The sequence below is a fragment of the Plecotus auritus genome, assembly GCF_963455305.1.
Source record: "Plecotus auritus genome assembly, chromosome: 9".
NCBI lineage: Eukaryota > Metazoa > Chordata > Mammalia > Chiroptera > Vespertilionidae > Plecotus > Plecotus auritus.
The window spans coordinates 119,587,523-119,602,748 of record NC_137783.1 but is presented as its reverse complement, the minus strand read 5'-3'; the positions used below and the strand labels follow the sequence as shown (position 1 = coordinate 119,602,748).

General features: G+C 45.5%; 1 protein-coding gene across 2 annotated transcripts in view; it reads right to left on the bottom strand.

Annotated features, from left to right (window-relative positions):
• Positions 1-5,312: 5,312 nt before the first annotated feature.
• The window catches only part of MICAL2 (microtubule associated monooxygenase, calponin and LIM domain containing 2), a 210,018-nt gene continuing 200,104 nt past the window's right edge, over positions 5,313-15,226 (bottom strand). For both annotated transcript variants that reach the window (XM_080641865.1, XM_080641871.1), the window contains 3 exons: positions 13,023-13,122; positions 10,118-10,191; positions 5,313-7,067 (listed from right to left, as the gene is read on the bottom strand). In XM_080641865.1, coding sequence (XP_080497991.1) covers positions 6,883-7,067; positions 10,118-10,191; positions 13,023-13,122 — 359 coding nt within the window. In that variant the 3' untranslated portion in view covers positions 5,313-6,882. The remainder of the gene's footprint in view (positions 7,068-10,117; positions 10,192-13,022; positions 13,123-15,226) is intronic.

The following is a 15,226-nucleotide window of genomic DNA, read 5'->3' as shown; positions in this document are numbered from 1 at the left end:
AAGGGCCTGCAGAAGCTACCTCACTCTCAGCTGGTCCCCAACACACTCTCTCGGTCCTTTCTCTCCCATCCCCTCGGCCCATCCCCTAGGCCCTGTGTTCTTGGTTCCCTACCCTTGGGACTGGGGATTTGGTTATATGACGCCATGCTTTTCTTTTCTTTTTAAAATATATATATATATATATTTTTTTTACAGAGAGGAAGGGAGAGGGAAAGAGAGTTAGGAACATCGATCAGCTGCTTCCTGCACACCTCCTACCAGGGATGTGCCCAAACCAAGGTACATGCCCTTGACCGGAATCGAACCCTGGACCTTTCAGTCCACAGGCCAACGCTCTAGCCACTGAGCCAAACCGGTTAGGGCTGATGCCATGCTTTTCAATTTGGAGCATAAAAGTGTCCTGAGGGGGTGCATGGCAGTGTGTCAGGGGTACCTGGTCATCTGGATACATAGGGTGCACCTTCCTGGAGTATCATGTTTATGGAAAGATTTTTGTGAGGGGTGCCAGAGGTGAGGTAATTTACCTGTTCCAAACAATGTTTTCCATGTGAGAGTGTGTAAGAGGCAGTACAGAAGGTAACATAAAATGCTGCAGAGTGGCAGCTTCGGCTTCTATCCCCAGGTTTCCTCTGAGCAGAGCTTTGCACTGGGGTGTTGGGGAGGGTGGCAATGGGAACCGATCTAAGACAGGAAGAGAAGGAACAGGTAAGCACAAGGCACACGTGCAGGCAGGGACACAGAGCGAGCCATACAGCCTGGTGGCCCACAAGCCAACACCTGGGCCCAGACTCAGTTTCACTTCTCAAAATGGGGTCATGTTGATCTTATGGATTTTGCTTTCAGGATTAAAAGGAATAATACATGCACCGGACCGCACCTGGCCGGGAGTGACCTGAATTCCCAGGCCCCATTACCAGCATCAGGGGCGGAGGGCTCCCCAAGGAGCCAAGGCAGCATCGGTTTTCCTTTTTGTGTTTCTAGAAATGAGCCGGGAGAGGGAGTGAGCATGAAATACCAAGTGTGCCCTGAGGGCTGAGGGATGGTGCGTTGCAGCTTAGGGTCAGGGAAAGGCCGAGAGCTTGTGGCTCCTGAGCAGGAGGAGGGCACGTGTGCCCCAGCAGGGGCCCAAGGAAGACTCGCAAAGCACCATCAGAGGTGGCGGCCTTTTCTGGCGCTTTCTCTGGCCATGTTAGCACTTGCAAAACAGGAACTCTCATCTGTTATGTTTACTTTTGGTGGATATTCAATAGGAAAAAAATGAATCATTTCACATATTCTATCAGCAGACAAAAGCTTTCAAACAATGGGGAACATAGAGTGAAATGATGGGACTGACCACTTCCTTAAGCTGCTGTGGCGGTTCTGGTGTTGTACACACTCACATTTCATGAATTTGCATGCCCTGGGATTAAGAACAAAAAAAACAGCCCGAACAGCATGGCTCAGTGGTTGAGCGTGGACCTATGAACCAGAAGGTCACGGTTCAATTCCCAGTCAGGGCACAGGATTCCCGGGTTGCAAGCTCGATCCCCAGTGTGGGGCGTGCGGAGGCAGCCGACCAGTGATTTTCTCTCATCATTGATGTTTCTATCTCTCTCTTCCTTTCCCTCCCAGTCTGAAATCAATAAAAATAAAAAAATAAATTAAAATAACAAAATAACAACACAACAGAATCTCAGTCCTAAAAGGGTGCATGGAAGGCCAGTGCTGTGCAGAAGGGAGCGTTCCTGGTGAGTGAATGGAATACAAAACCAGGCTCCCAGGTAGGAAGGGAGGAGACGCAGGAGGTGGAACTAGGCTAGGCTCCCCTTCCCCACTCCCTGGCTCTGAGAATAGCTCTCTTTGTTGAGAGAATACACCTGAGGTGAGCCTTCTCTTCCTCCATTTAACTCCAATTTGCTGGTCAGGTAAGTCCTTCCAGGTGCCCCAATGGGAATCAAACATCCAGCATTAACTCACCGACTCCCACACGAAATCAAAGCTTAGCCCGGGTCCTTTCACTGAGAAGAAAGAAGTGAAATGGACACTGCCCTCTGAGGTGCCAGACAGAGCCCGCATGGAAATGTTTCTATTCCTTAGACACAAAACCATTTATTTTTGGTCCGTTTCAGTATTTACAGCAGTGCACATGTAACACATTTCAGTCCACATGAATAGTTCCCAATCATGGGAGCAAATTAATCTTTTACAAGCTCCTCAGCAGCGAGGCTAGAAGATAAACAGTAGGTGAAACAGCACACGCTCCCCTGTGTGTGAACCTTATTACAATAAACTCCCACATGGCAGCTCCCCACATCCAATCGCCACCACTTTTTCTGTTCATGTGGCAGCCCAAGCTGCCCCCTGCCACCTCTGCCCTGCTGGGGGAGTTCTCTGATCAGCCACCTAGGAGGGGACATGCTGCCATTTTCAGTTTGCAAGGAAGAGCCTGCAGGTCTGCTTCCTGGAAGACAGACGTTGCTGACTTGTGGTCGGCCTCCAGAATGCAGAAAACATCCATTTCAGTGCCGCTCCTCAGAGGTGGAAACACCTGCCACTTCCTCTCTCAGTTGCAATTAACATGCTGCATCTCAGCATTGATTGATTCTGAGCCACCTAACACAGCCAATCAAGGTTTAAATGAAACTGTATAACCTGATATTATTTTTCACAGTTTTAGAAACACGAACTTATTTGTGTTTTTATTGCCAAAGCAGCACTACAATAGTTGGGGCTGCAAGTCTTTATGCTTAAGATGAATGTGAGTAGACTAAGTTGATGCTTCTAATAAAAGTAGTTCTTTATTTTTGTATTTATTGGGGAATGGCACTTGTTTATGTTTGTATTATTTTGTGTGTGGACAGAGTGGAGGAAAAGTATTCTTTCTGTATCCCAGCACCTAGCACAAGGCAGCAGAACCCCAAAGGGTATTTGGAGAATGTTTCTTAAACAAATCCTATCTAATAGAGGGAATATGCTAATTGACCATCACTCCGTCACAAAGATGGCTGCACCCACAGCTGAGGCCAAGTTCCCATAAGGAGCCTTAATGAGCAATCAGCAGGAACCTGAGGCTACACCCTCCCCCACCCCCGTGGGGCTTGACAGGGGACCTCAGGCTGCGCCCCCCACCCAAGCACCAGGCCAGGGGACCTGAGGCCTCGCTCCCCACCCGGCAGGGCTTGACGGGGCACCTCAGGCCGCACCCCCTGCCCCAGCACTGGACCAGGGGACCTGAGGCTGTGCCCCCCGCCTGGCTGGGCTTGACAGGGGACCTCAGGTCATGCCCCCCACCCAGCGGGGCTTAACAGGGGACCTCATGGTGCACCCCCAGTGCTGGGTCGGGAGAACTCAGGGTGCGTCTCCGCCAAGCGGAGCTTGACAGGGGACCTGAGGCTGTGCCCCCCTGCCTGGCGGGGCTTGACGGGGGACCTCAGGCCATGCCCCCCACACAGCGGGGCTTGACACGGGATCTCAGGCCGTGTCCCCACCTAGCGGGGCATGATGGAGGACTTCAAGACACGGCCCCCACCCAAGTCTGGGCTGGGGGACCTCAGGCCACACCCCCTGTCCTGGTGCCGGGCCAGGGGACCTGAGGCTAAGCCCCCTGCCCGGCAGGGCTTGACAAGGGTGGGACTGGCTGGGTCTGATTCTAGCCCAGTGGCAGGGGGCGGGCAGCCAGGTCTGGGTCTCACGCGATTTTGAGGTGCATGTGGGTGGGAGGGGACTTAACTCTGGGTCTTGTGGTGTGCCCCAGACTCTGACAGGAGAAAGGTTTTCATATACATTTTACTAATTTTCTTTCATCTCTGACACTTCTATTATAGAGAAAGGGCAAATAGCAATATTAAATTATTTCTTCTAATTAATCCCCTTTTAATGTGCATGAATTTCATGCACCGGGTCACTAGTAGATAAATAAATGAGTGGTTTGGGAGAGCAAGCTTAAGAACCATCCTCTTGGTCCTACTTATGAAAAATTCTGAACTTAAGACTCTCATGAGTTCAGCCAGTGTGGCTCAGTTGAGCATTGACCTATGAAGCAGGAGGTCATGGTTCGATTCCCGGTCAGGGTACATGCCTGGTTTGCAGGCTCAATGCCTGGTGGGAAGCAGCCGATCAATGATTCTCTCATCATTAATGTTTCTGTCTCTCTCTCCCTTCCTCTCTGAAATCAATAAAAACATATATATATATTTTAAAAAAGACTATCATGAGCCTTTGGTTTAGCTTAGAAGCTGTGTGAGACTATGAAATAGGACCTGCGGCTGGCTGGGGCTTTCCGTCTCACTCAGAGTCCTATATTGCTTAGCTTTGATCACAAGTGATCTTTCAGGGGACAGTGAAGGCTGTGTCTGTTTTCATCATAATCTTACTCATACCGCATACAAAGAAACTGTCTTCAAAATGTACAATATTATATATTTTGAGGGTCTAAGAACGGTCTCTATTGTGAATAAGGAATGGAATCATTTAAAATACTTTTAACAGTCGCAATGTTTGCGTCCTTTTGGAAATGATCACTGTTGGAAATAATTTCTATGTACTGGTAAAACGGAAGGCCAGTGTAAGTATGAGATTTATGTTTTAACTTGGCCAGATAAGACAGAGTCTTAAACCACAGAGTATAGTCTGTGGAAGAAAAAGTGAACAAATTGCTTCTCTCATCTATTAACAGAATACTAGAGCCAAGAACTACCTTCTTTCTTGGCCTTCATGGGAGAATCTTTCTTTTAGATGGAAATAGAACAAATTTAAATAAGTGGCAGTTAATTCTTTTGCATAATAACAACCCAGACACTACACATTTGAGCATCATCTGTTAAATGTATGCAAGCATCCAAAATGCACTTGTATGTAACTGACAGAAAAGTCTGGGCTTGAATACGTCTACACATTCTAGAATGAAAACTGAAGTTATATATCACCTTCTTAAAATAGTAATATTCCTGCACATCCATAGTCTTACCTCCAAATGCCTGGTGGCTGGAAATATTAGTTTGACTATCTCCATAAATCTTTAATACTACATAACTCTCTGCCCCAAACATCTGAGTTATTTGTATATTAAATAGCTTATGTACCAACATCTTAGTGAAAATAGGTCTTCTCCAAATTATAACACAGGAAAACCAAAATTATGAGGAAATCATATTAGCAATTTCCACCAAATAAATAAAATAGATAAATAGCCATAAGAGACACAGTTTTCATAGATAAATAGATAGGTAGATAGCTGCCTATACATGTTTCCTAATATTAGAATTCAGGCACTGAAAGACTTGATTCTGAAAGAAAGGAGAAGGGGAAAAAACCTACAACCTTAGGAGCTTGGTATACCATGGAAACGTCATGTTTTAATATGACCCAAAACATTGGCTGACTCAGGAAATCCAGTTATACTTCCTATTTCTGGCTTGTCGGCTGGCCAGGTCCATGTATATAGCCAGCATCTCAGACAGAAGTGGTTCATGGCTCAACTCATCTTGAGGGAAGTTAGGTCTGCAGTCAGAGCTGACTGTTGCAAAGCACCTTTTGTCCAATGACACATTTAAACACTTGCAGAAACGAGAGAGGCCAAACATACAGCAACAAAGGGTCCTCCAGTCTGCCTCTTGTCAATGATAGAGCCAGTCTTCAAAGAATCCCATTGAGGGAGAACAATCAAATACTTTATGACAACAGATCACCATTTGAAATCTTTTCTTTGGTTCCACATGAACCATCAAAACATCCCAGGATTTCTACATCAGTGCACAAACTCCATCTCCCAGCTTTCCTTGTACATTGAAAATGTCATTACAAAATCCAGGATCCAGTTTGGGATTTGGTAAATGGGGTCACTGCGCTCAGCTGCACCTTGAAGTCAGAAGTGGTTCTGTCCTTGTCCCGTGGGTTCCTGGGCCACCCCGACAGCGTCTCAGCGCCACTGCTCTGTTTCGGACCCAAGAAGACCACCACTGGGACAGGTTCCTTGCCTTGGGTCAGCAGCGTGTGCATTTTTATGGCAGCACCAATCTCACCCATAGTTTTTCAACAAATGAAGGCATTTCCCTTTGCCATTCCCAACAGTTTTTTTTTAAAATATTCATTTTCTAAAAACACTTTCCAGTATGTCCCAGGGGCCATAAGGACAGTGCTCTGAGAATAAAAAGCCTTTCTAAGCCAACAGTACTTGGTGAAAACTAGTGATCCTGCTGGTACAAAGTTAAAGTTTTATTTCCTTTCTTTTTAAATAAAATTAAGGTTCAAATGTTCTATTAAACTCTCATTGCTTATGGATATTATATTAAGGCTTATAAATACACCTGGTAAATTAAATCCACCCTGGATTGAATTAACACCTGCTATGTGAGTTATTTGCTTTATGTAATCAGTAATCTCAAGGTTTCTCCTCTTTCGCTGGAAACACAATTTAAATATTAACCTAATCTTTAAACTACTGCTGCTTCCTTCTGACATTTGGAAACCAGTCATCCATACAAAAAAAAAAAAAAGGGCAAATGTGGATATATTAATGAAAAGGCAGATTCTTAAAAAATCTTAAGATGTGCAATTCAATGCATTGGGCAGAAACATGGTAAAAAGCAGAAGGAAAGTCAATCTGTGTCACCTTCTAGGGAAAACAATGCTGGTCACCTGCCAAGGTCACCTCCAATCGGAGAGATCTGCTGAGGTTGACTGCCAATTTCAAAAGCGTCTTTGTATTTTCTTCATTATAACCTCTGGAAGGATCTGGGGCAGCTGTAGCACATGTGAGATAATTTTAATTTTTGAAAACATATTGCTGTATGGTATAACTCAAGTCGCAGGTCTGACAAATGCTGCCAAAGGAAGTGGGAGTGTGTGAGGTGTGCTCGGCAGGATCCGGTCCTTGGCTGGCTCTGAGGGGGAGGGCCCTGCTCATGTCCTGCTCAGCTGACAGCCCCTGGAGAATATGAAGCTTTCAAAGCGCTGGTCTTCAGCCTTTTCTTTGATGCGCTGTTCCTCTAAGGAATCCACAAGTCGGTCCCTCTGCTCAATCACTTGCATCATCTCAGCGAATATTTCTCGCTCCTCATTTAGATCGTTCTCATCTTTCTGGCTCTCTAAAGAGAAAAAGAAAAACATTGGACCTCAGGTAAGATTTGGCCCCGGGAGAGCTCTTGGCCTCTGCATTCTTGGTTGTCCCGGACTTGTTCTGCCCTTTAATTTCCATGGAGAAAACAAGGAAAAGAATTGAACACCAGGGAACTGCCCTCGAAGCCACAGATTAGAAAGGTGGTGCTTTGTGCTGCGGGCAGCTCAGTTTCCAACTTGAGAATATATATAAAGTGACAGGGGAGAACCCCTTTGTGAGAAAAAGAAGTTAATACCAGACAAGCCCTACCAAGGCCTCACCCTCCCCTTCTCTGCACAAAAAATATCCACAAACAACAAACTGTCTGTTCTCCCTAAACATGTCTGAGCTACAGCAAGCAGAGTTTCTAAGCAGACTGTCTGCACCCATGGCCAGTGCTTCAATTATGAGAATCCTTTTTCAATTTGTAGTTAATGATGAACCGTAGCCCTTTGGGTAGAGACCAGGCAGAAGCACAGTGAGGCACAGCTGGCCAATAGGAGGATGTGACTGCTCTTCCCCTTAGCCTTTCGGAGCACCTGACCTTCTTCCTACATAGCCTGAAATAGCCAATTGCCTGGGGGAGATATTATTGTTACAAAGCCAGGGAAAGGGTAAGAGACAGGTACTGCAGTCATGCCTTTCTGACATTCAAAACAGGGCTTTAAAGCCAAATTTAAGTCTTGTCAGCCATATCATTGCCTTGGGAGACTTCATAAATTCCTTTAGCCCCTTCCGTTTAATACATCAGGACCAAGGTGAGCCCCATCCCAGAGTGGAGAAGGGCCACACCATCCCTCACATCGGGCTTAGATCTAGGTGGGGTCAGGACAAAGGTATATATGACAACAGGGAGATAAAGAAGCACCATTCCCTTCGCAGCTCATGTTTTATGGGCCGGTGAGAACTCTGTGTTCCAGTCTCTCCATTCTGTACCTTAGAACCACCAAGGGGGCAGGAAATATTGTATCATTTGATGGGAACACTGGAGGCCCAAGGACGTTGCCTCAAGTCCTGTTTGGAACGCTGGGAAGAAGCCAGCCAGAGAGCACCCTATGTATAAACAGGCAGTACTCTGTGGTTGGGCAGAGAAATAGGGAGTGAGTGTGACGCCCCCGATCTTGATCTAATGTGTGTGGCATGTGTGGAGCCTAGAAGTGCTCACTTACCCCAGAGCTGCCAAAGGGAGCGGGCCAGTGGGCCTCTGGGGCTCCCCCAGGATGAAGAGTGAAGTGGCCTCACAGTGAGACCAGGTGGTGAACCATGGCCAAGCTGAATGGAGGCTGCTCTGAGAGGCTGGTGAGCCAGGCAACGCCCTGAGGCTCCAAACTCGCCCAGACAAGGGCAGGCTGTGGATTAGCCAGCCACACACCTTAGCTGCAAATGCTGGCAGAGAGAGTGGCAGCCCGATGACAGCAGACAGCTTCGAGGGGACTCCATGACTCAGCGCAACCCACCCAGGTTCCTAACGCCCAAAACTCACACAAACCTGCCTCTCCCCATTACCTGGCAGTTACCTGGGGGGGAAAAGCAGAAGAAAGGGGTGGCCATCTGCAAGATCAAACATTTTCATCCCAAAGAGGCTGAGCATTTCCTACAGGAATTGTTTGAAATATTGCATCAGACTAAGTTTACCAGAGAAGGGGGTATAAAGTTCTTTTTTTATTCTTCTTGCTAATTAGTGGGATGAAGCTTTTGTGGAAGATGAGCTCAGATACAGACAAAATGAAGAAGCTGCATATATATATATATATATATATATATATATATATATATATATATTTTGTACACCTGAGAGGGGTGAGAAAACATATGACCATCAGTCCTCAGTAAGAATTGTTTTAAAAAATAATTGAAGGTTGGCTAATGGAGTCTTTGGTGGCATTTATTTTACCATCCCTGAAACAGAAAATCGGTATCAGATGTGTGAATCAGACCTCAGTTACACACTATGGTTTAATTAAGTATATTCCAGTTTAGTGCTCCTTATTTGATAATCAACTCAGTAAAAATTTTAAATTTCTCTCAATTTTGGCTTATCATCAACAGGCCCATTTAAGCCCTTCCTGACAATAACAGGTGATGTATACCACTTTCATCTGTCCTGTAGAGTGCAGCTCTGTACGGGTTTTGTTAGAAATAGAAGTCTTGCTATAAAGAAACAGTCTACAAGTCAGTACTAACAGGAGACCCTGAGTCTGTGATGATCTGTTCTTTAATTTCAGCCCTATCATTTATCTTGAGCATGCTTGTTAAGTTCTCAGACTCAGGGTATTCTAATCTGTAAAATGGGGATGAAATACCGAAATAAAAATATTCATGATGATGACATCTTATAGTTACTAAGTGTTTGCCTTGTACCCATAGGTAGGTGCAATGTTCTGTCCATGAGGTATAAAGGAATTATTTGACTTGTTCTTTTAGACCTATGGTCTTAATGTAAGAAAGCCATGCATGGGTCTGGCCACACAAGCACACAGTGCAAAATAGAGTGAACGTGCCCAGCTGCCTGGAGCCAATGAATGTATAAATCAGTATATCGTGTCAATTGCGTTTACTTCAATTCTCTGTCCTTCATGGTGAAAATAATTTCCTCACATACAATGCCCTGGCCCCACCATGCTGGGAAGGATGTTTCCTTTACCGTCTCCTATGTGGTCCCAAAACCCCTGTGTCATGGCGCTCATCTCACTATACCATAATTCCTGGACAGGGACCACAGGGCACAGTGGATCTCCTCCACATGCCAGTCACACACTGGATCCTCCATAAATATTTGGGTAAGTGAATGAATGTGTGAATAAATGACTTTGTTCCTGTTCACACTTGGGATGGAGCAAAGAGCTGCTCTCCCAGCCTGAGTGAATGAAGCTGGATGGGGACTGCTGTGCTGCGGGCGGTGGGAAGGCTGGCTTTGTGCTCCCCTCTAACTCCCAGGAAGGAAGGCCTTCCCCTCTGAGATTTGCAGCATGCTCTGCTCAGATATCTTTCTGGGGGAAATGTCTTTAACAAGGACCCAAAACACATCACTGTACTCACCCTCCTTAAGCATTTTCTCTCTTAATTTCTGCTCCAGTCGGCTTTGATGATCTTCTAATTCTAGCTCTTGGGCCCTAAGGATGAGAAAGCATTCAAACCTTATAAATACTAGAGATTTGTGTAGACACGCTGACAAATAAGCCCACTGATAATAGCTACTGCATTCTTCTTCCCTCTTAAAACTGGAATATCTCTAAACTGGACGTTTTGCTGCTGCCGGTCACGGAAGGTGCCAAGAGGATTGCTGAGATGTGCTGGGCTCAAGAGATGATGGGAGGAACTGAAGGGTGAGATGCGACCTCCGTAGGCTTTTGGAAGGCCATGCAGGCCACCCTTTACTGAAGGGTCATGAGGAAATGACCAGAATAGTCCAGGGGGAAGCAAGGACAATCTGAAACTCTTCTCTCTTTTGAGGGTAACATGACTTCAAGTATCACCTATAACCACTCCCAACTGATTGTGGTGGACAAGAAAAGGAGAAAGCAGAAACAGAAGACATTTTGTCCAGGTGGAGGCAACAAAACTCAGACAGCCATCTGGTTAGGAGCTGCGGAAAAAAGAGTCAGTGGGCCCTGGCCAGGTAGCTCAGTTGGTTAGAGCATTGTCCTGATACACCAAGGTTGTGGGTTCAAACCCCAGTCAGGGCACATACAAGAATTAACCAATGAATCCTATATAATAAAAGCATAATATGCAAATAGACCGAACGGCAGAACAGCTGAACAACCAATCAAAGCATAATATGCTAGTGATATGCTAAGGCAGCTCTACCACTCACTATGAGGTGCACTGACAACCAGGGGGCAGATGCTCCTACCGGTAGGTTAGCTTGCTGCTGGGGTCTGGCCGATCAGGACTGAGCGAGATGGGCCAGACATGCCCTGGAGACCTCCTGCAGTCCCTCCTTGGCCTGATTGTGCACCAGTGGGGTCCCTCAGCCTGCCCTGCGCCACTCTCACAATCCAGGACCCCTCCGGAGATGTCGGAGAGCCAGTGTCAGCCTGATCCCACAGGCCACTCCCCTTGGGAGGGTGCCAGACGCAGGGCTCAGGGCTGGCAAGTGCTGCTGTGGCAGCATGAGCCTCTCCCAATCAGGACTGATTGGGCGCAACCCCGTGGCAGGCACAGTGGGGCCGAGATGAGCGGGGGTGGCAGATAGAAGCTGCAGGTGGCATTGGACTGCAGGTTTCGGTCCGATCCCTGCAGGCCACACAAGGGACCCCACCTGTACAAGAATTCGTGCACTGGGCCTCTAGTGCATAAATAAGTGGAACAACAAATTGATGTTTCTCTCTCTCTCATCAGTGTTTCTATTTCTCTATCCCTCTCCCTTCTTCTCTCTCTAAAATCAATAAAATAAAAAGTATACATTAAAAAAAGAGGTGGGTCCATCATACTTTTGTGACTATATAGATAAGCATGTCTAATTTTGGAGTTTGGTTCATGTCATGGGTTGAATAATGACCCCAAAAGATATGTCCACATCCTAACCCCTGGAACCAGTGAATGTGACCTTATTTGAAAAAAGTTTTTGCAGATGTAATATATGTAGTTAAGGACCTTGAGATGAGAACATTCTGGATTATCCCAGTGGACCCTAAGTCCACTGACAAGTATCCTTATAAAGGAAGTGGATGACCAGACACCCAGAGAAGGCCATGTGAAGACAGAGGCAGAGAGTGGAGTGATGCAGCTACAAGCCAAGGGATGCCTGAAACCACCAGAGGCTGGAAATGCAGAGGGCGCATGGCCCTGCTAACATCCTGATTCAGCCTTTCCTCTTCCAGAGCAGCGAGGGAATACATTTCTGTTGTTGTAAGACACACCGTTTGTGTTAATTAGTTATTCTGGCCCTAGGACAGTAATACAGATAGCGAGCTCACCTGGGCTCTCATATTTAGCCAAGCCTTTATCAGTAATAAAGGTGATCTTTTGATATTTCATCTATTGGCTTGGTAGTCTTATTTCTCACCTGGTCCAGAACCCAGCCAGGGGAGAGGAATAGAATGTATTAGGCATCTTAAAAGATAGCTCCTCCCACCCCAATTACCTCTCAGGATTGGGGTGAAAATGAAACGAGACAGCATAAGTGAATATCACTAGCATATTACGCTTTGATTGGTTGTTACTTTCTCTCCAGAATAGTGACAGGTATAGTGACCTTCAACTTTGTCAGAGGGTGTTGATAGCCATCTCTACTTTCTTTTTAAAAAAAACTGTTTAAAAATATTTTTTATTGATTTCTGAGAGGAAGGAAGAGGAAGAGAGAGAGAGAAACATCAATGATGAGAGAAAATCACTGATTGGCTGCCTCCTGCATGCTCCACACCGGGGATGGAGCCTGCAACCTGGGCATGTGCCCTGACTGGGAATCAAACTGTAACCTCCTGGTTCATAGATCAGTGCTCAACCACTGAGCCACACCAGCCCGGCCCATCTTTACTTTCTGATCTTCAAACCAGGCTGCTGTCCCTTATTTAGAGAAGACAGCCAGACATCCTAGCCTTCAACTTGCTAAAGCCACTCTCGCCAAACCTCTCCTGCAGTTCACACTCAGAGGCCAGAGACATGCTTCCCTATTGCAGGTGTGTGGTTGCAGGTGGGTCCCTTTGGTCTGGGCAGCAGGGATGGGTTGAAAATACTTTTTCCAAATGCCCTCCAGCTCCAGCCCCATTACCTAAAATCTATTTTAGCTACAGGACTTCACAGACAGAATAGATAACTGAAGATTCTCTGCACTAATGCCAGCATGATATGCAAGACATCAAGTATCAATTTGCCTCAATCACAATTCTGTATGCACAAGAAGAAAAAACCCCGGGACTGCCACCTAGGCGGGTGAGCCACCCCACTCCCGCCCCGCGTTGCGTTTAGGCCCCACTGCTATCCGTGTTGCCTTACTTACATGATCAGTAGCTCCGACTCATATCGCATTAATTTATTCTTCTCCAGAACCAGCTTAAACCATTCCTGCAAAAGCTGTGCTTCATCCTGTGTGCCTGAATCTGCTTAAGAAATCAACGACAAATGGGTTAGATTGGCGCTTCTCTCCACCTGATCAAACTGTTTTGGAGCTACTTTAGTGGACCATGTTTGTAGCAAAAAGAGCTCAGCAGGCAGCAGTCCCCCAATGGCCTGTTGATGCCTCCAGGTCAGGGACATGAAAAATAAAACCCACCTGTGCATGCTCTAGGGGAGGTCCTCTTCCACATTCAGGACATGAATACTTCAGTTCCAAGGTCATATACCCTTGATAATGTCCTGTCACAAATGACCCTTCTGTCTACTTATATGTTCTCAGTAAAACTTCTATAAGTTTGTGCATCACATCCTTCTCCGAAGAAAACCCAAATAACCCTGCTGGTTACTATCTCCTTCTCCTCCAACATCAAATGCCCACTGAGTGCCCAGGTGGGGTGTGGCTTCCTTCATGGGGCAGAGAAGCTCATACCCCATTTGGTCATAAAGGAGTGATGATTGGCATTTAGATTTTTGGCAAAAAGAAAAGGCAAATGAATAAATAATGTTGTTAGCTTTGAGATTCATAGAGAAAAAGTTATATCCATATAATCTTATAGCTTAGATTATGACCTTTATATCCATATATTCTTATAACTTAGATTATGGTTGAGCACTGACCCTCTGAACCAGGAGGTCACAGTTTGATTCCTGGTCGGGGTGCATGCCTGGGTTGCAGGCTCCATCCCCAGTGTGGGGTGTGCAGGAGGCAGCTGATCCATGATTCTCTCTCATCATTGATGTTTTTCTCTCTCCCTCTCCCTTCCTTTCTGAAATCAATAAAAAATATTTTTAAAAATGAATTCCCTTAACTCCCTATCTCCTTTTATTGATAAGGAAAATGGGATCCAGGGAGATTTATATGCAATGCTCTAAATTATATATTTAGTTAATGTGCAAACTGGTGCTACAATGCAGCTCTTAACTTCTGCTGAATTCATTCATTCATTCAAGAAATAGGTGTTGGGTAGGGCCTTAGGTACTTGGGATTCAGTGATAGATGACTCATCAAGGGACCATTCTCAACCTTTGAGTGAAACTCTTCTATAGACTTCTCAACCTTTGAGTGAAACTCTTCTATAGACTTCTCAACCTTTGAGTGAAACTCTTCTATAGACTCTAAATGCATCCAAATGGTATTACCCAGCCCACATTTCTGTCTTGTCTGTTAGGAAACTTTGGTAACAAAGTCATTTCCTGAAATCAAGCTTCCCAACATGGGCCATATCCAGCAACTCCACTCAGAAAAGGACATGACATTTGTTTTTCATGGCTTCTTAGTAAACACCAGTGGTTCCTTAGTAATCTCTAAATGTTTTCCTAAATAGTCACAATTTTAAAAATAATCCTACCTAGAGTTTTGACAGGAATCAGAATTCATGTTTCTTTCCCAGGTGGAAAGTAGAAAATGTGCTCATCTCTAGGTCTTTTGGCTCTGCAAGGCTTCCTGAGTTTTCAAAGACTGAGGTTACATCTGCAAGTGTTTTCAACACCAGAGGGTTAATACGGTTCATTCAACAAATTCTGATTGAATAATGCCACATCCAAGGCTCTATGTATGTATCATCTTACACCGGGACTTAGAAATCTGAGTTCATTGCTCTCCCTTTTTTCTCACCTGTCCAGATTCAATTGCCTCTTCTAGATGGTTGTTTTACATTTCTAGATTGAGGACCATTTGCCTCGATAAAGAAAACAGAAAAGCTGAGAGTTGCCCTAACCGGTGTGGCTCAGTGGATAGAGCGTCAGCCTGTGGACTGAAGGGTCCTGGGTTCAATTCCGGTCAAGGGCATGTACCTTGGTTGCGGGCACATTCCCAGCAGTAGGGGCATGCAGGAGGCAGCTGATCGATGTTTCTCTCTCATCGATGTTTCTAACTCTCTATCCCTCTCCTTTCCTCTCTGTAAAAAATCAATAAAATATATTAAAAAAAAAAAAAGCTGAGAATTGAGAATCCTGCTTTTCCCCATCGTGTGACATGATACCATCTGCCTCAGCACAGGGTCTGTCCTCTCCTTGTTCCCAATTCAGAAGAAACAGCACTATTTTGCCGTCTTCAGAGTATTTTTTGTTGTTTTTCAGATTCAGCCT